Consider the following 19,899-nt stretch of genomic DNA (forward strand, 5'->3'; position numbering starts at 1 on the left):
AATCACAGAATCACAGAATAGTCTAGGTTGGAAGAGACCTCCAAGATCACCGAGTCCAACCTCTGACCTAATGCTAACAAGTCCTCCACTAAACCATATCCCTAAGCTCTACATCTAAACGTCTTTTAAAGACCTCCAGGGATGGTGACTCAACCACTTCCCTGGGCAGCCTATTCCAGTGACTAACAACCCGTTCAGTAAAGAAGTTCTTCCTAACATGCAACCTAAAACTCCCCTGGCGCAACTTTAGCCCATTCCCCCTCGTCCTGTCACCAGGCACGTGGGAGAACAGACCAACCCCCACCTCGCTACAGCCTCCCTTGAGGTACCTGTAGAGAGCGATAAGGTCACCCCTGAGCCTCCTCTTCTCCAGGCTAAACAGTCCCAGCTCCCTCAGCCGCTCCTCGTAAGACTTGTTCTCCAGGCCCCTCACCAGCTTCGTTGCCCTTCTCTGGGCTCGCTCGAGCACCTCCATGTCCTTCTTGTAATGAGGGGCCCAAAACTGAACACAGTACTCGAGGTGCGGCCACTCTTTAGAACTCTAACACTAGAATCCCACCTTCCTGTTCAATGATAATAAAAATAACTTTAAAACTATTTGTATGTAAAAAAATAATTCTCGTTGTATTAACAAAGCCTAGTAACTCATTCTGAAGTTGACAGAGGCAAGATGGCAGGCCAAAAATTCTTTCAGACATGACAACAAAATCAATAGCAACAAATGACAAACTTTAATGGCCCAGCAGTGTTTGATTCTAATGTAAAAAGACACATATCAAACCATCACACTGCATTAAGCAAAATCTTTAAGAAAGTTATAAATGTTCTGCCCATAAAAGATTACCAGCAATACTCATTGAAAAGATTTCTTATAAGCTTCAGGAGTTTTCTGTATAAAATTTTACCTGCCAGAGCAGTAATAAATAGAGTAAGCAATGCAAACATTGCATTGTTTTAGAAAAAAAAAGGAAGAGGAGGAAAGAAGCAACAAACTGTTCCACCAAACAAAGTTCTCCAACTTTGGCAGGTACATCTCCCTAGAGCTTATTAGCGTTCTCTCCTATGAATAACAGGAAAGGCATAGCGTGAGTACAAATTATTGCCCAATTTATATCTTTTTTTTTTCTTTCTTTTTTTTTTTTTTTTTTTTTTAAGAGAGAGAGATATGTTGGTCAAAGTGTTTCTTTTGAAGATTTTAAACAGCGATTTATGTTTTCCTAAAAGCCTCGTTCAGTTCACAGTTCTGCTTTCATCCCTCCGTAGTAAACCATGACAAGAGCTGCCAGTAGAGCGAGGCCAACAGACAGTATCTTCAGTCCACTTCCTTCTTGTTGCCATGGGAGCTGCGAAGGCATCCAGGGGCTGAAGGATGTTTTCACGGGGATCTCAGCAGAAGGATGTGCTTTCCAGTTTGTGCCATTCCGCGGTGTATGCCTGAACTCCTGTGAAGAAATACATGTATTAAGATGAAACAGTGCTATGTACTTCTGATTGTACATTTCAGATACAAATAAAATCTCCCCTTGGCACTGAGGTTCAAAATGCCATCCCCTTTCAAGGCAAACAATTTAACTTGCACTGCATCAGCATCAGCTCATCTGTTTTTTATACAGAATTCTTACCTTTGCCATACAAAGTCAATCTTTCTAACAAAATTAACTGCCAAATCAATGAAGCAGTTAGCAACAGAAACAAATCTCCAGTACTCAGTGTCATCAAAGAGAGGTGTTCAAGGATTATTTTTTTTTGTTTGTTTTGCTGCTAACTCACTACTCTCCCACGTTTGGTCTCTTCAAAAGAAATTTCTAACTAGTGATAAAGGGGACCACAACACAACAATCCTTTGCACAGCAGGGCTCCTCTGAAGTCAATCGTCATCTCCTGGTGTGCCAGCTCAGTGGTGCTTGAAAATCCTCCCACAGGGCTTTTCCTTTCCCCTGACCCTCAGGAGGCAGCTGTGCTAAAACACTCACCTTCTCATTCAGCATATTGAATCCGAGTTCCCTGCTGTGCTTGCCATTACCATTCTCAACCTGACTGCAAGTACCAAGATCCTCCAGAACATTAGGACTTTTAACTGCAGCACAAGTTAGAGCCACTGTTTCAGTTTAAAATCCAAATGGAAAGAATACTCTTCTCTCTTGCAACCTTGTTTAGTTCAGCACACTAGCCATGTAGATACTCAAAAATGAAAGCATTTCTTAAAAGTGTAATCTGATGACATTTACAAGAAGAGTAAGTAGAAAAGAAAGTAAAAGGTGTAATTAAAGAAAGCTGGGATGATCTTGCAACATTTCTTTCTTCCTCGCTTTATTTCAGTAATCTCCTAGGAATTCAACTGAACTCAGCCTGTTTTTTTCCAGGTAGAAAATGATTTTGATGAATCCATTTATTTTTCCTTCACATTTGGTAGAAAATAAGCCAGGCACCCAAAAAGCACCTATCTGGATAATCTTGTATTTCCAAGCAGCTGAAAAAGAGTCACATGAGAGCATAGACCAGATGCTTGACTCCCTTTTTGACCAAACATATTTCTGGACAAACTCAAATATCACAGGTCATGAAAGTGGGAGAGCACAAGTCAAGCTGTATGTAACTGTCTCCCATTCTCTATTTCAGGAATTATTATAGCAATTGCAGAAGAAAACTAATGATTACTATTGGTTAGGTAAGCAAGTATCAAAGGGGCAAACGACAGGCTGTAAATGCTGTGCTAACATCTGAGGTACTGTTGGTTTAGGTCACAACTCACACAGGTGGAAGGTTCCTGAATAAATGACCTGTGGAAGGAGGATGACTTCTTATATTTACTGCACCCAGAAGATTATCAAATATGACAAAAAATGGCTTAGCAATTACATCCTCAAATTCCCTCAGGGCCCACAGATGCATCTCATCAGGTCCCATGGACTTGTGCACCTTCAGGTTCCTCAGACGGTCTCGAACCTGATCTTCTCCTAGAGTGGGTGGTTCTTCATTCTCCCAGTCCCTGCCTTCTGGGGCTTGGGTCACTTTGGCTAATTACAGACAGACTCCAAACTCCCGATTGAGTATTTCTGAACAGTTTGATAATCAGTAAGGTCTTGAACATTTATTTGTACAAAACTAGATACTGTCTGTCACAAAGCAGATAAAATGGCCAGTATCTCGGTACTTTCAAACTTTCTCCTTCATGCTCCCCTTCATGCTCAGCCTGTTTTCCTACATACCCATCTCTGTAAGACTGGGGATAGGCAGGTAAACATCCCAAACGCAAGCTACAACTTGTAATAAGTTTTGAAGGACTTGACTTTTCTTCTTCTTATATTTATTTATTTGTTTTACTAACAGTTAAAAATATTTGTGTTTCATGCATATGTTCATGTGCTTGTGCAGTAGTGATTTCATGGGCACTTCGTTCCTGTTTTGCAGTTTGTCTGGTTTCCAATATAAAACCAAATAGTTTCATCTTGTTAGAATTATTTTGATGAGGAATAGTTTATACTGCTCTTGTTTTCTGTTATATTGTTCTTATAAACCTCTATTGCATTATGCAATGTATATGTATTACATAGGGGTACTACATGGGGTATATGTATTACATAGGGGCATTGGGGTACTAGGACAGAATGATAAAAGAGATTTTAGCAAGGTTTACAAAGTTCTAGTGGTGGTGAACCCTACTATCCTCACTGCCCATTGTCCCCAGTGCTACTGTATGAGAGTAACACAGTGTGTAAGGTTGTATGCACTGTTTTCTTCCTTCCTTTACCATATTTGTCGTAAATTGGATGATCATACTGGCACACTAAACCTATTTATTTTTTTAAAAAGTTTTCTTTCTGTATATGAGAGTTTCTCTTACAGTATTTTACCTATATTGAAACTTAACTGGGATGGAGGTACGATTCTCACAGTTTTACTATGGCTTTGTTTTCCTTCCTTCTACCTTGCATTTTGAACACTGATGCATTTATTTCTACTAGCAGTCACATTTTCTAAAATGTTTGCACAAAATTATTGGATTTGCACAGTATCTTGGATCCCATAAGAGACTGTCACACAGTTTAAACCAGAAGCTTTTATTTCAATAGATGCATATTAAGGTTTTTACATGAAATGTTACTGCTATTACATTGCTAACCTGAATTCTTTACTAATTATATAATGGATTAAGATATTTTTACACGGACAAAAAGATCACAGTTTGCAAACTAAAGTGACCCTTTTCTTTAAGATGGACTTCACAGTTTATCACTTAAAACACCACTGCATTTCTATTTGATATTGTGCATCTCTTCAGACGATCCTGTCAAATATGTGTTTTGTTTTTTTTCCCAATGGAAGTAACAAATATTTTCATCTAATCCTTAGTTCCCAAGAACTAATTTCTAGATTGCCCCAATACTCTGTCTTGCAAAACTGACAATACCACTCCCTTCCTTGAAAAGTTCTGTCATTATCATCACAGAAGATGCACTGTGAAAAGGTTACATCTGGTTCCCCACAGCTGAAAGGCTCCTTTAGAAAATGTCAGTCTTTTGTCCAGCCTGCAATTTGTACAACAGCTTTTAAAACCATGATAATCTCTCAGAGATGCCTGCAGGTAGATACCTTTTCCCAAGAGTCCGTTCTGCAGCTCTGTAAGACACAGCACAGAACTCTCAATGGGAAGAAAAAGAGCTGGGCTAAACTGAACTGAGCGCAATTTTTGCACTCTCTCGAGCCTGAGAAAAGGGCTGGAGTGGCCCTCACTGCAGTCTGTAAAACACTGAAGTGCCTGTCTAGAATATAATCTGTTCTTACTAGCATATAACTATCACATTACCAAGTGTGCTACTGGAAAACACTGCATATACATTTTTATTTGGGCAAAAAGTCCTTTTATAGGTTCCATTTGAGGAAGCCGTTTTCAGGTAAAGAATACAGTAGATGTAGTATATGTTGCATGCATAGAGAAGGAGGTGAGAGTATGGTGTTACGTAAACCAAAACTAAAACCCTACATTCTAGGATAGACAAGACGAATTACAGCAGCTTCTTTGGACTGTTATATCACCTTCGGTGTTTGCACTACTGAAGCACTATATTCTGAGATCGTCCCATAATTTTTCTTTTCCCTAAAACTCTCCATCTACTGTGCCTTGAAGGATTATTCAAGACACCTGCAGAGCATCTTTCATAAAACCAACTTCATGAGAGCTCTTTTATGCATCTTTGATGTAAAAAAGCTTGGGTGGAGGCACAGATCTCATTTGTTGAACTGGCAGTTACTCTGGTCCACTCCCTCTGTGCTGTGACTTTATCAAAGCATTAATTCTCTAAGGCCCTTATTTGTATCTCTAGATGAAATGTTTGTATTGTATTTACTTCTCAAAGAATCTTCAAGGTATTTCTGCAATATTCTGAACTGATAATGCTGGTGATATTTATCACACAGAATCAGGAGTAAGAGTGCAACAGTTTCTTTACCTGAGCTCACAAACACTTTTGTAGCTGCAAGACTTGGGAAGATTAGCATAATGATTCAGTTCAGTGGAATTTAGAACTAAATCCAAAGACTCTTTTTTATCTGAAAAATACTTGGAGGAAACACTAAAGAAGATTCTAGAAATATTTATTCATACTAATTTAATCCTTGCTCAGCCATAAACTCTTGGGTAGACTTGTTATTAATAAAGAACACTTCTGTCACTAGAAATGACCACAATGAAGGAGAAGGTACTCTAAGATTTAAACCTCCATACTGTTAATCAAAAAGGGGGGGAAGAGAAGTAATTATCAAACTGAAATGCAAAGATGACACTTTGAGCTAAGCGTCTTGTATTTCCATGGAGGTAGCCTTTCATCTTGTTTTGGCAGCCACTAAGTAAACACAAGACTTTGCTAATAAAGTATAATATAAATTATTAAACCCTCTAGTGCATGATCAAATGCATTTCAGATTATTTTTTGAATAATTCTGCCTTGACGACTGCCAGGAGTTATATATTTTGTGTAGTCTTGCACAGACCCATTGATTGCTGTCTTTCTGAAGCTCCAGTCCCAGACTTAAACTGCTATGCATGAAAGAAATACATAATCACATCAAAACCTAAGATTTGGCATCTGTCGATCACAGCCTAGCTTTTTGTAGGATCTCGCTTCATGTTAGTCAACAAAGACATGATAGCAACTCTTTAGCTCTGAGCTGTTTTAATAGATTCAAAACATTTCTTACATGCAAATTTGTTTTATGGCTCAGGGGCACTGTTAGAGCTTGAAGTGTTAGCTAACTGCTGTGAAAAACTACTTGACTAAGCATATCTCAAGATAAATTAGACTTCTGAATCTTTTAGCCCAACCAATTACATCTTACACACTTATACCACTGGGTTTAAAAATATGGACATTTATATAATCATGCACAACAAGCGTGTGCGACAAATTAGAAGAAAACATGTTAAAATATGCATTACATATCCTACTGTGCCATTTGAAACTCTGGGCTATTACACTTGGGAGGCATTTTTCAGATTTAAAAACCAAACAGATACTGCAGGTCACACAGATTACACATTGGAAAAATATCTAAGTTAAATTTTATTAAATAGGTCTGGAAGACACAGTTAGTTCTGTAGGTATTAAGAGAGTTCCTTTGATTTATTACTTGCTAAATTCTAGTAGCCTCTTTCTGCAAATGTGGAGTGTTGATCTCAAAGCAGAAAATAAATGGCACACAAAATATTTTTTTCTAATGGAATTACACAGTAATTCCAATAAGAAACATCCCTGCCACCATGTATCCCAATGCATGCACAGCACTAAGTTGTTAAGAGAAAATGGCATCTACACAATTGCATCTGATGTTATCATCTGTTATACCATTCCTAGGAACTCAGTGATTCCAAAATACACATGGAGTTTACTTATTCATTTTAAGAAACAGTAAACCTTGAAAAACTAATTAAAGAAACCAGTCACTTTTGGCAAATGTAACTTCATATAGTTTCTTATTTTTGTGTGCATATGTATGTGTGTGTGAGTGTGTGCATGGAAATGATCATGTACTTTAATATATTATGGAGCGAATAGAACTGAAGGATAAATACACATTTAATATTAATTTCTTAGTAAGCAGTTGGAGTTTTAGTGATAATTAGGATTCTGCATCTGATGTCCCCAAATCATTATCACTGAAGTTATAGCAGGATAATAGCATTGAATAGCTGTCACTAGTCACTAAAACTGTTTTACAGTCTGTCACTGGATGCTAGAATAATTCTGACTGCATCTAGTCCATCCTCCTGCTCAAAGAAGGGTCAGGTATGGCCCAGTCAGCTCAGGGCTTTAACCAGCTTGGCCTTGAAAACCTTCAAGGACAGAGACTAAATTGCATCTCTGGGCTGTTGTTTTTCCCGTGAAGACAGTCTAGCAGTTGAACATTTCTCCTTATATCCAGTCTGAACCTCTTATTTCACCTTATGCCCATTATCTCTCATCCTCCCACATTCACCACTGTGAAGCATGTGGTTCTGTCCTCTCAGTAATCTTCCCATAGACATTGGGAGGCTTCTGCTAAGTTCTCCTGAAGACACCTCTTCTCTAGTCTTGAACAAGTCTTGTCCCTCAGCGTCTCCTCACGAGCCAAGTACTCCAGCCCTGACCATCCTGATGACCTCATGCTGAACTCACTCCAGTTATCAACACAATATTTACATCAAGATCATTACACATGGCCCTATCAAGTCAGGTCAACAATGCTCCTTAGCAGCTGAACCATGGTTAAATACAAACTTAAAATACCCGCCTGTACGTGTTCCTGTGTGATGTGATCTAGGTGTTCCTGCTCCGTCAGGGGGATTGAACTAGATGATCTTTCAAGGTCCCTTCCAGTCCCTAACGTTCCCTGACTGTGTAATACATTTAATAATGGGAGGATATGCAGAGACTGACTTGAAGCTTATCTTCATTACATCTGACAGTTTGTTCCAGGTTTGTCATTCCTTACAGGGATCAACTTTAACTATGGCCCTTCCCTGACCTGCATAGCAAGTCAGCAAAATCTTGTTTCTTTACCAGTAACACTTCCATGATCTGCCTGGCTCCTTTGGTCAGCACAGCAGAAATACCTTTCCCATTTCTCAACTTGATCACCACTGCTATCTGCCCTGTTTTCTTTCTACTTCTCCCCACTTCCCTCCTGCATCATCTGACCATACAGGACCTCCTAATAAAAATAAGTAAATAAATAAATAAACAGAAATGTCAATAGGGATAGAAATTTGGAATGATATCCTGTATCATTATTTTCTGTCCATGTCGCACAGACACACTTCTAGAACATCCTCCTACTACATTAACAATTAATTCAAACTTTAACATTCCCACATTCCCATGTAAGAGTCTAAAAGAAATCAACTCTTCCTCTATAAGTTACTGCCCTTGAACTCACCATTACTGTAAGGCTCTACTGGTACTTTCCCTTGGCAGACATCTCTTTGCTCTCTTCCGTGTTCTTACCTACGGGTAAGATTCTGAGGTTCTTACCCTTAGAATCACAGAATCATAGAAAATCCTGTTGGAAGGGACCCAAAAGGATCACTGAGTCCAATTCCTACTTGTTTTTCATCAACAGTCTTTAAGAATTAGTATTCCCTCAATGAATTCCCTCAAAACACAAAATGTAGTTAGACAGAAGGCTATGTAGATGGGGTTTATTAAATTATTTCCTTCGTGATGTATACTTTGAGGAAGAAGGAAACAACCAAAAAGATCAACTAACAAAAGAAACAAAAAGAGTAATAACAAACAACTAAGGAGAGACAAGCCCAAAACACCTCCAAAACATTTAAAACACACTCTTGCACTCTTGTGCATTATACTCACTTGTTTTAGCTTGTTTCTTTATAGGTATCTATAAATCCTTCCAGCCAGGAGCTGACTCTTTTTTACATGTTAATATTTTGTGCTACTATTAAACTTAGTGACACAATGTCCTCCCTACTATACAAAGCACACATTTTCAAAATAACCTGTCATTTACAACCAGAAACAACATTTTGAAGAATAGTCAGTGTGACGTCTGGATTCTGAGCTTTTTTCTTAACAAGGTGTGTGGGGTGTCAATCACTACACCAAGGACCTCACATCACAGGAAAAAAGTGACATGCAAGCTGGCATTCCAGTTAGGATTTGTAACCACAAGAGAACTGAGGGAGCTTTTAAGCAGAAGACTTTTATGATTCAAAAATCACAGTCATCCAAGTAATGAAATGAAGAATTAATCTAGGAGCACAATGTGGACAAATTCAGGAAGGGGATCTGTCACTATTTATTTCCCTGTGCATAGCACAGTTTTATAAAGGAGATGGCAGGTGCTTGCTCTGGGCACTTATCTGGTAATTAGTTGGCTAACAGACAAATCTGCTTCCTAGAAATCACCAGCAAAGGATTCATGGCTTTGAAAATACATTACAGTGAATTGCAGAATATACATCTACTTGTAATAGTGGTGGATACCATTTGTTCAAAGTCAGTGAGCATACCATGGCCTGTCTTAGTGCATGTTGTTCTTTAAAGGGTCATACAGATGTAAATATACATATATTTTAATATTTTAAGGTTATGTATACAGTGCAACAATTTTGTTGGTATATTTTGTTTGATGACAATAGAATGACAACAAACTAGCAGTATGTGAATGTTATATGTAGATTCCGCTACAAATGAGATTATTAAATGAAGTATGATATACTTCTTACAGCACAAGCCTTTAGAGACCATCACCTTTTTGCTTTCCTTTTAAGCCTTGAAATAACAATGACAATTATATGGAGGTCAACAATAGCTACAGGCAAAGAGACAAAAGGTTTCCATCAGAAATAATATCCTAGTAAAATTAACAGCTGGATCTGAAAATACATATTAATGCCACAACAACCACCAATATAACTGACTGGTATTCACATATCAACAGAGAAATGAATAATATTGCTTTTACTTGGAAGTGAACTCTATGATCATATATTAAAACAGCAATTTTAAGAGGAATTCTATACTCCTAAATAGTAGAAAGTGTAAAATACTCAAAGTCATTCTAACCATGTTATTTGCAAAGAGCACTGTGATAAATATTCAAGAAATATCTCAAGGGACATGCTCTCAAAATCAGGACGAGTTTACAAAAGATCTTTCATATGGCACAGAGTAGAATAAACTGATATATGTACATGTTCTTGACTAAAGCCTTCCTCTTAATCCTAGAGTATGTCAGAATCCTGAATTTATGGTGGTTTTACCTATTCCTGTAGAGCCGAGTATTACAAACAGAGCATTCCAAGGAGGCTTCAACATTGCATTAAAAGACAATCCTTACACATCCCTTCTTACACTCCAGCCTCATTGATAATAAATATGGTAGGAGATGAGCATTATTAATATTTAGGAATTATATTAGTTTCCAGAGTTTCAAATTCTATACCAGGATGTAGCTGTGGGTTCTATATGCCTCCCTCATTTTACAGGTAGAGAAACAAAGATTAAAGTGTTTCTAGAGCTGTAACGCAAGTCAGCTATATGGGTCTCTACAACTCCTGTCTTAGATTCTAGTCGTCAGCAGAAGCCAGCATAGCCTCTAAATCCTTTTATCTCTGTAAAGCCTAAGATTTAAATCCTTTTTCTTATATGCCCTAATATTTACTCTCCTGACAAATTCTCTTGCATTAATTTTCATGGACTTTTCCGCCCAGTATTAAATACTTCCAGTTGCTGAGACTGTAGATGCAAGCACAAGAAGCAAGCACAGCTGGAATCAGTCCTCTGTGAAAAGGAGCATTTCATGCAAGTCTGACATCTAACAGCTAATAAAGCATGACCGATCTTGACCAACTTTGTGGGTTCAGTGACAATATGAAGGTTTGCTTTTCATATTGTCATGGCCTCTTTCCTTTAAATATCCTTAGTTGTGCTAGGAGGTCTCCCACAGTGCCAGTTAGCATATTTTTGAACACCTGAGGGAGCGTCTTGAAATCTGAGTCTCCTTTTTTAATTTCCCACTCAGCCAAGTTCAGCTGCAGTTAATGGAGGACTCTCTCATGGAAACATCAAACAATGGTTACTGTGATTAGGCAAACCTAACTGCTCTAACACAATCTCTGTATCCCAGGTCTCTACAAATGATTCATCAGCCATTCGCCACAATGAAGATTACATGAGAAAAAACTTTCTTGGCTTGCTGTGTATTTTATGCTAGATAATCATGATAGTACCTTGGCGCTCTATCTAAGACATCAAAGAACAGTAAGTATCCAGTCTACAGGCCGTAACGAATATCTACCCTCAGGAGAGCATTTCTATCTTTCAGAGGGTGGTCTGACTAGACAACCAACTTTTCTATCTATAAAGGATTGAAGAGCATAAGCATGAACTTGCACCTTATCATGCTTAAATACCAGCAATTTGTACCACAGCTGAGAGCCTCCAATGAATCCAAGGGACCTCAGTCTCCTTCCACACGGGTTTTGCACAGTGCGCTCTATCAGTTTTTACCTTATAACTCCTAGAGTTAGTTCATGAGGAGAAAAATCAGTTCCTCTGGATTTAACTATGAAGTAATGAGTAATAATTTCCTTTTTTTCCTCAAGACTTAATACTTTGGAGTTAATTTATTTTAAACGCTGATGAGTCTTAGATGCAATATGCTTGAACACATGCTACAGAATGTTTAATAATTTGTAAATATCTGCTTCCAAGCACTTTAAACTGACAACCATCGCATTTCTTCACTATACTGACCTTTTAGTGGACACTTTGAACATCTTTCTCTGCCTCATCTCCATGTGTGAAATGGGAAGATGAAAGCTGCATTTCAGGAGGATAATGTAAATGCAAGCTTAATATTGTTTCTGAAGTACTCAAAAGTAAGCAATGGGAGTCATAGGAAAGGTTTGAAAGAAATTAGTAACTCCCTTGAGAGTGAGGTTTGAACTGTACATAGTAAATAACAGTACTATTACACAATGGACAATGAAGAGGAAAAAATATCTAACAATTGCCTATTAAATGAATAGTCTCAGCTCTATGCAAAGAAGGAAACAGATCTCTGTGTGTAAAAATAGTGCATAAACACATAATTAGAGGCTGAAACATAGTATGGTTGGCATCTACATGGAAAAGAAGAACTGAAATTCTAGAATTTCCTTACTTCAGAGTACTTCACACTACACTCCAAATAATTTGTGCACATACATACACAAGAAATGTCATTCTTAATTTCTTTTTGTTATCACATATCATAGGTGTTCAGTGTCCTTGCAGTGTTACACTTTTCTCTATACCTAAAAGCATACTGGTCTGTAGAACACAACCCATGATATTTTAGTACTGTTTTCTTTTCCCTTTTGGTGTTTGGTTGTTGGTTTGGTCTCTAGGTGAATATAAGCAGTAACTGGAATTGACTCCCAAGGAAGTCAACTTAGTTAGATGTATACTATTAACTTTTGATCCTACTCACCCATTTCATCAATGGAAGAGTAATCCATTAAGTTTCATGAATGTCAAAGGCTCATAGAAGAAAGAGATCTAAATCAGTGCTCCCATTGAGGAAAAGGTCAAGGCATAGTATCAACAATCTGTTTTTTTTTGCCGTCATCCTCCTGACCGGTCTGCACTCTATCTCTAAATCACCTACAATAGTTACACAAACCAGCTATAATACATTTTTACCCACAGATCAGTCAGAGAAGATAGGAAGGATGTGAAGAGGAAGCTGTGGTTTTCGTTGCAGAAACATGGAAAGAACCATAGGACTCAAACCATGGGAAACCAGGCTTCATTTCAACTACTCAGTTGTTCATTCTCTAGCTCTGTGAAAGCAGCTTTCTTGCACAAAGACTGTCGTTGCGTCATAGCGCTTCAAAGCTAAATGCAAGACCAGATGAAAACTGGATAAAGAACAAATACGAAAGGGAGGGAGGAAAGGGGAGAGGGAGGAAGGGAAGGAGGGAAGTAGTACTGCTCAGCACAGGGAACGGTGTTTTGACAAACTAGTTTGCTCATAAATGTCAACAGTCTGCACATCACATTTCTCCTCAGCTTTCCACAGCTGAGGGATCTGTCTGACTAGATACTACCGTTATACAGAAACGTATGATAGGAGAATGATTTCACATAAGAAATTGTTGCAAATGTATTTCTTCTACTTTTGAGATTTGCTGTGTTAGGCCTAAATTAAAATGGTCATGAGTTTCTATTAAACACGGTATCAGTAGTTGCAGGCCATTTCCTTATAAATGAGGAAAAGATAAGGTTCTTATGACAGATTGGTAAGTTTTGAAAGGAATTTCACTCACTTATAAATCCTTTCTCCTGCTTCTCTGAAACCTGTATAATCTTTCCTAGTTAGGCAATAGTAAGATGCACACCGCTTTCAGGGAAATAAATGAAGAAAATCTAGAATGAACACAAATAGAAGACAACCTGAAAATGGCAAATAAGTAAAAGATGCCTACAGGGGTGGTAACCATAAGCCCACAGAACGGTAAGTGTAGGACTTAATTTAGTCTTTAACAAACTGATGGGTTTGAATTTTAAAATGCTTTATGTCTCTCTCCATACTAAAGCTTAACAGCACTACAACAGGATTTTTATGGTACAAGATACTCTCACAAGCATAAATCTATAATTCATTCCTTTCCATCTATTAAGGGCTACACATCTGGCTTTTCCCTCTGGTCCTGTGGCAGAATCTGATTATGCTGCAGAATGTTAAGCACTCCTCACTGAAAAAAACTAATGAACTAATGTTTCTTTGAACAGAAATACTTGTTGAGTAGTTCAAAGAGGAATAGAATTTCTGTCATTCTAAGCACTATTTCCATTACTTTACTAACTCTATGTCAGAAACATCTTTTTTTTTTTTTTTTTTTTTTAATGATAATTATGCTATCTACACTTATCAGAGATTTTGTGTGTGAGAATTGCAAAATAGTTTCCATACGGATATGATAAAGCACAGACAGACGGACTGAAATGACTTACAATCACATATGAACTCATGTCAAAACAAGGATAAGATTTAAAAGAAAAAAAAAAAAAAAAGAAAAAAGAAAAAAAGCCTGTAATCCTCATAAGACCCCTTCTGAGGACCAAAAATCCATCTGGTCAGTATTATGCATAGGTACTTCTCAGTTATTTGATTATGATTTTTTTTTTTTAACAAAAGGAAGTGATGAAATGTACTGCCTACACACCTTCGTTCCATCAAAAGTGTCTTCACAAAAATTTTCAAGCAACCCCAATTCAAAATGGAGCACTTGTTCAAGTTCTTCCTGAGTATACATACATACATATATACACATATATATATGTGTATATATATATATATATATTTATATATAAAGAAGAACCTATCAACTTAAAAGCTATGGAATTTAGTTATTTGTTATATATAGTATTATTGCAAGGAACACAAGGCTACACTGAATCTAAAGAAAAAGAATATTAATTTCCATGGGGCCCTTTGCTTTTTATTTTGCCTTTAAGATCTGGATATCCAGACAGTCATGTTTCATTTCTTTCACTATTTATCAAACCCATATTCATCTCATTTTGTAATACAGGGTACTCAATCCTTTTTGATAGGCCATGAATCTACTTAAGAGCTTTACACTGCTATGCCTTGCCAATTACAAAACCTGGCATAAATTCATCATGTGATTAATAGCTACTAGTTCTCCTTCTTCACACATTACATATGCTTCAACATATATGACTCTGTCCTGGTGTCCAGTGGAAAAGAGGGAGTATGTTGTACCACGCTGGAGGCTGGCCATTTCTGCACTAGAATAGTGATTTGCATCTGTAGAGATGGCTTTTTTTACAGGCCAAGTCCCACAGAACAGTTTTTCTACTGGTAAGGCCAGGTAAAAAAGGCAAAATGAAAAGTGTTATACAGAAGTTGACAGTACAATAACATCAGCATTCATTATAGCACTTGGTGACTTATGCTGAGCTGGAAGATGGAAAATAACTATTTTCTTTCAGAATGATGAGTTATGTAGGTCAAATATGGTCTGCCTTCAGGCTCTTAATTATTCTGTGTGATTATCATCACCCAGAACAACTACAAATGTGAATTTATTTTTAAGAAATGTTTATCACTGAAATCTTCTCAACTTTATGTTTTTTATTTTACAAATGATTTGTCAGCCCTTCCCTCCAACAAACTACTTAAGAAAGATATGTAATATTTCTTGCTCATATTGATCGCTTAGATAGCCATATAGTTCAGCTTTGTTTTTGACTTTACACAAATATATCTTCATTAAAACTGACTTCATGCCAGTGCTTGTGACTTCAACAATTAAAAGGTGAAGCACCACTGCGTACATACATCTTCTTCACCATAATTCCAAAGTCTCAGTTTTTGATAGTAGTTGGGATGAAAGAAATATGTCCTAGTTTTTCACAGATTATAATTTTATTATTGCTCCAAACCTGGGTTATCAACCTGACTCAGGTAAAGAAATGAATGCAAATATTCTGAAAATTTAACATGCTGTGGGCTTAACTTTCAAACACATGAGAACTGTGATTGAAGCTCTCCAGCTCTTTTGGAACCTCAAAATATGAAGTGTTTCTGATGCACACCCGCAAAACTGCTTAGAGCAAACTCCCAGTGAAAACATACAATAACTGATGAACAAGCTTGGGAGTCCATTTTAATGTAAAAGAAAGGCATAACACCTAAAGGACCATGCAAACAGTTGGAGAACTAATTTTACTTCAGTGGGAATGTTTATGAGATTTGGGTTACATAGACAAACCATCACACCACACCACCACCACAACTTGTCATCTGAGTAGAGTTTTCAGTGCAAGCTTCTGCCCTCCCAAAGTTGGATTAGAAAATTATATCTAATCTCATTGTACTTTCTGGATTTTAACTAGTATAAATTACTCTGCCTGGCATTGGAGTAACTCTAAAAAAAAAACTTTCTACAACTTTAATCAGAGTTCTAACGTCTGAGATAATAAATTAGAGGTACTGGGGAATCCTTCAAGACATTTAAATACACAATAGGAAGTAGTCAGAGGATGATTATCAAGATTAGTGTACTGTACAATAACCACAAGTAAAGCTGTTCTCTCTAATAGGTGCTTAAATAATTAGTTACTTTTCTAAATGTTTCTTTTACTTAATGGTCTTCAATAAAACCCACAGGAGCAGCTTGTTTTGGAATTTACTACAAATAAGAACTGAACCTGGAATTAAATAAATTTAAGTGTCAGGTCTCATGAAAACCTTCAATGTAATAGGCAAGGAGCCAAATTTCTTAGAGGTAGAACACAAACTTTTAAAGCAATTATCCTTCTTGTAGTTTGGGAGAACTCCTTTAAAAAATAAATCTTAGACTGTCAGAAAGATTGTAGCAGGAGGGCAGGGGTTTATTTCTGTTGTTGTTTGGTCCAGTAAATTTGCAACAACATGCTTTATTGCATAATGGCATGATTGAGTCTTTGATCTCATTACATGACAAAGAATCTAGTGTGAATGTTAAACTTGACATGGAATACAGCACGAATAAACACAGAGTTACTGGATGCTACCTCTGAAGAAGATCTGATTTAGTAAATTTGCTTAGATACTATAACTATCCGTTGGCTGTCTTTAAGGATGCAGTCAGTGATTGTAGTATATTCATCTGAGTCACATTAAATTATAAGATGCTAGCATAATTAGGACTATATTCTTGATAGACTAAATTTAAAACACTGGAACTTCACAGCTATGCCACTAAGGTATGGCATTCTGATGACCTGATACTTCAAGATAATGTTTTCTCCAGTGTACTGACCAAATAAAATCTCATCCTTACTGCAATGTAATCTCCATTAAAGATGTAGGCACCATAAATTTACCTTTGAATTTTTATATGCAGATATTCCAATACACAAAGTGTCAAGGATTAATGCATTCAATTGTTTATAAAATTTAATCAAATACTAATAAAAACTTTAAAAAATATATTTGTCCTATTGAAAAGGCTTTTTTTACCCTTGATGCCACAAAAAAAATCTCTTAGTGTTACTGGAAACAATACTCAAAACACAAACATAAATCACTGTACCCAAGTACTATCAAAATTTGAGTGGGAATCTATGATTACGAATGGATGGAAGTATTCTATTATAACTTAAAATATTGATGTATCAGATCAACACTACTTTAAAAGATTTTTGAAAAAAGTTATTTGAATAACACATTCACATGTACCCTGATAAATGCTCGTTATCATTAAAAAAGTCAACAAGAGCAGAAAGGATGATTTTAAAGGCTAAAATACCAGTCAACTACCGAGAATGTAATAAAACTTTTTGAAGGTGTAATAATATTAAAGAACAGAGAACACCCTCATTTCCTTTTAACATGCTTTGCTGATTTCTTTGAAATTAGAGACACTTTTTCAACATTTTAAAGTTAAAAACATGCTTAATCTCATGACAGTAATTTTCCAAACAATCTCAAAGTTAATGTTCCCTTTCACTCCAATGATTTTGGCAACAAATATATTTCTAAGATGCAGAAGTTCAACATTTCAATACCTTGCATGAGTAAAATCAAATCTACTGATCTTTCATTTGGTAATGGGGAAAGCTATATAATGCTTCTAAACCTCTATTTCCTCTCAAGGGCTCCCTGTGCCTTTTTCATGCTGTCCTACTTTTTCATGCTGTATTATTGTAGAAAGACTGTGAAGATTACAGCATTGATAGATAAGAAAGGTAGAAAAATCATCCAACTCACAGTTCCCATTCGTAAGTCAACAGAGAAGTAATAAGAAGAAAAGGGAAGACTAAAGAATACAAGAAAAACAACAACATGCATGCAGGCTGAATATCATTCATTTACCTTTGTCTACACTGGTATTAAACTCCACTGCAGAGGAATTATAGTCAAACCTATAATGACTTCTGTTGGCACAATCAGTTGGAATTAGATGACCTCCAAAGCAATAGACAAATTAATAAAAGTTGTTTGCTGCTTTCTCCCCTCTTCCCCCCCGAAAGACAATTAACACTTAGAGAATTTATGAACTGGTATATTAAGTAATAAAGCGTTACTAAAAACAAATAGCTTTTGATTCTTTCCAAAGAGTCTGTTGATTAAAACTCAAATTGAAAAGAAAAAAAGATTCTAAAAAGAACTCCTTTCTAAAGAAGCAGTGTTAGGTAGTTAAAATTACCATGGCTACACATTTCCAATTTGTCTCTAAGTCAAGGGAGTGCACATCCCACTCTCTCATCTTACAGTGCAGCATGAGGTCAAGTACTAGAAATAATACACAAAAATGACAAAACTATTTTAGCACTTGATGGTTCTACTTCTAGAAGCAGGAGGGCCAGAACATTTCTTTTTAATCTTCTCTCATTCTCCAGAAAATGACTTACAGTTGAATCATCCCAGTCATTACTATTTCCATTTATTGCATGCACTGCAGAGGATTAACATAATTATGTAATTTAAAGTGATTAGACAGTGACATTCAGCCAAATAACACTGTCCATTGAGGAAATGGAAAGTAAATAAAGTTCTTATCTTTTCACCTGAAAAGGTCTTGAAAGAACATTTGTTTGAAAAAGAGCTATGCAAAATGTGTTGTTTCAGCTGAGCTTTGATCACTGTAGTTGAAATTCAGCCCTGCCAGCAAGATGGGCAGAAAGAAAACATGCCCGTTAAATTAAAGACTTCAGGATAAAACTACCTGGTGAAGGAGTCTTATGCTGGCTCTTGGGTTTGCTTTCTTTAATCATCTGAAAGTGTTTTAACCCTCTATGCAGCACAGGGAAGTATTCTGGACCAATGAGTTGCCTTCTATTCCAGCTTGCTAGTCATCATGTAAATGCTTGCTAAATTAAAATATTAATAGAATTACAGAAAATAAGGCTGGAAACAAACTTAAGAGGTCATCTAGCACATACCCATGACTCAAGACAGGTGACCTGTATCTCTAATATTTCTCAGGTATTTGGGAAACATATTCATAAAGAATAGCATTGAAAAAAAAATCCCCACCCAATACAGGCAATCCAATACAGCACTTATCTAAACTCAGGAAGAAAAATCTGTTCCGATCGTAAGAAACATACCATCCCGAATTTATGAGTGTAGGTCAGAAATGTTGGGCTTTGAAGTACAAGAAAAAATTCAAATCAACTCAAATCCCCAAATGAATGAACCCAACGTGGAACATGGATAATGTGTAAATCACAAAAATCATCATGTAAGGAATGGAATACTAGATTTTTTCTCTCTCTCTCTCTCTCTTTTTTTTTTTTTTTCCCCAGAAAAGTAAGACTTTTGAAGCTTCTTTCCAAAACCATCCACAGATGTCTTTGAGCTCCACTCTTAGAATGGAAATTTCTTTTTTCTTACACTAACTTTATAGCGACACTAACTTTTTAGTTACCTCAGTGAAATAACTGAATAAAAAGAGAGAAATTAAGAAGGATTTAACATCTTATATGACTTCTATTTACAACCAGAAGGAAGCAAGAGCAACACATAAAACTGATTAATATATATAAAAACACTAACCAGTTGCACGCCTCTTACTAAAATCAGTTGTTTTAGAGAAAGTTGAGCTAACAAAAGGCACCTGAGATAACAAAAGGTATGTTACTACAACCCATAATGCAAGAGCACAAAACATTGCTTTCTTGAAATGCAGAACTACCTGAGAACCGTTTCACACAAAGTTCTGTTTCATCTTTTGTCAGTATACTTATGTTAAATAGAAAATTTCCCATATATTTCTCAAACTGACTCTTCTTGGACTTGATCCTGTAAAAGCTTTGCAAAGTAGCTTTTTTAACAGAGGTAAAAGGTGTATTCTATTTTACTTTTTCTTATTTGGAATTTCTGATCTTTCATTAGCAT

At 36.6% G+C, this 19,899-nt stretch overlaps 1 protein-coding gene across 2 annotated transcripts in view; it reads right to left on the reverse strand.

Moving 5' to 3' along the window:
* Positions 1-601: 601 nt before the first annotated feature.
* CDKAL1 (CDK5 regulatory subunit associated protein 1 like 1) overlaps positions 602-19,899 on the reverse strand; it is a 422,830-nt gene continuing 403,532 nt past the window's right edge. For both annotated transcript variants that reach the window (XM_035316554.1, XM_035316555.1), the window contains one exon: positions 602-1,442. In XM_035316554.1, coding sequence (XP_035172445.1) covers positions 1,236-1,442 — 207 coding nt within the window. In that variant the 3' untranslated portion in view covers positions 602-1,235. The remainder of the gene's footprint in view (positions 1,443-19,899) is intronic.

The sequence above is a fragment of the Oxyura jamaicensis genome, chromosome 2 (assembly GCF_011077185.1).
Source record: "Oxyura jamaicensis isolate SHBP4307 breed ruddy duck chromosome 2, BPBGC_Ojam_1.0, whole genome shotgun sequence".
Lineage (NCBI taxonomy): Eukaryota > Metazoa > Chordata > Aves > Anseriformes > Anatidae > Oxyura > Oxyura jamaicensis.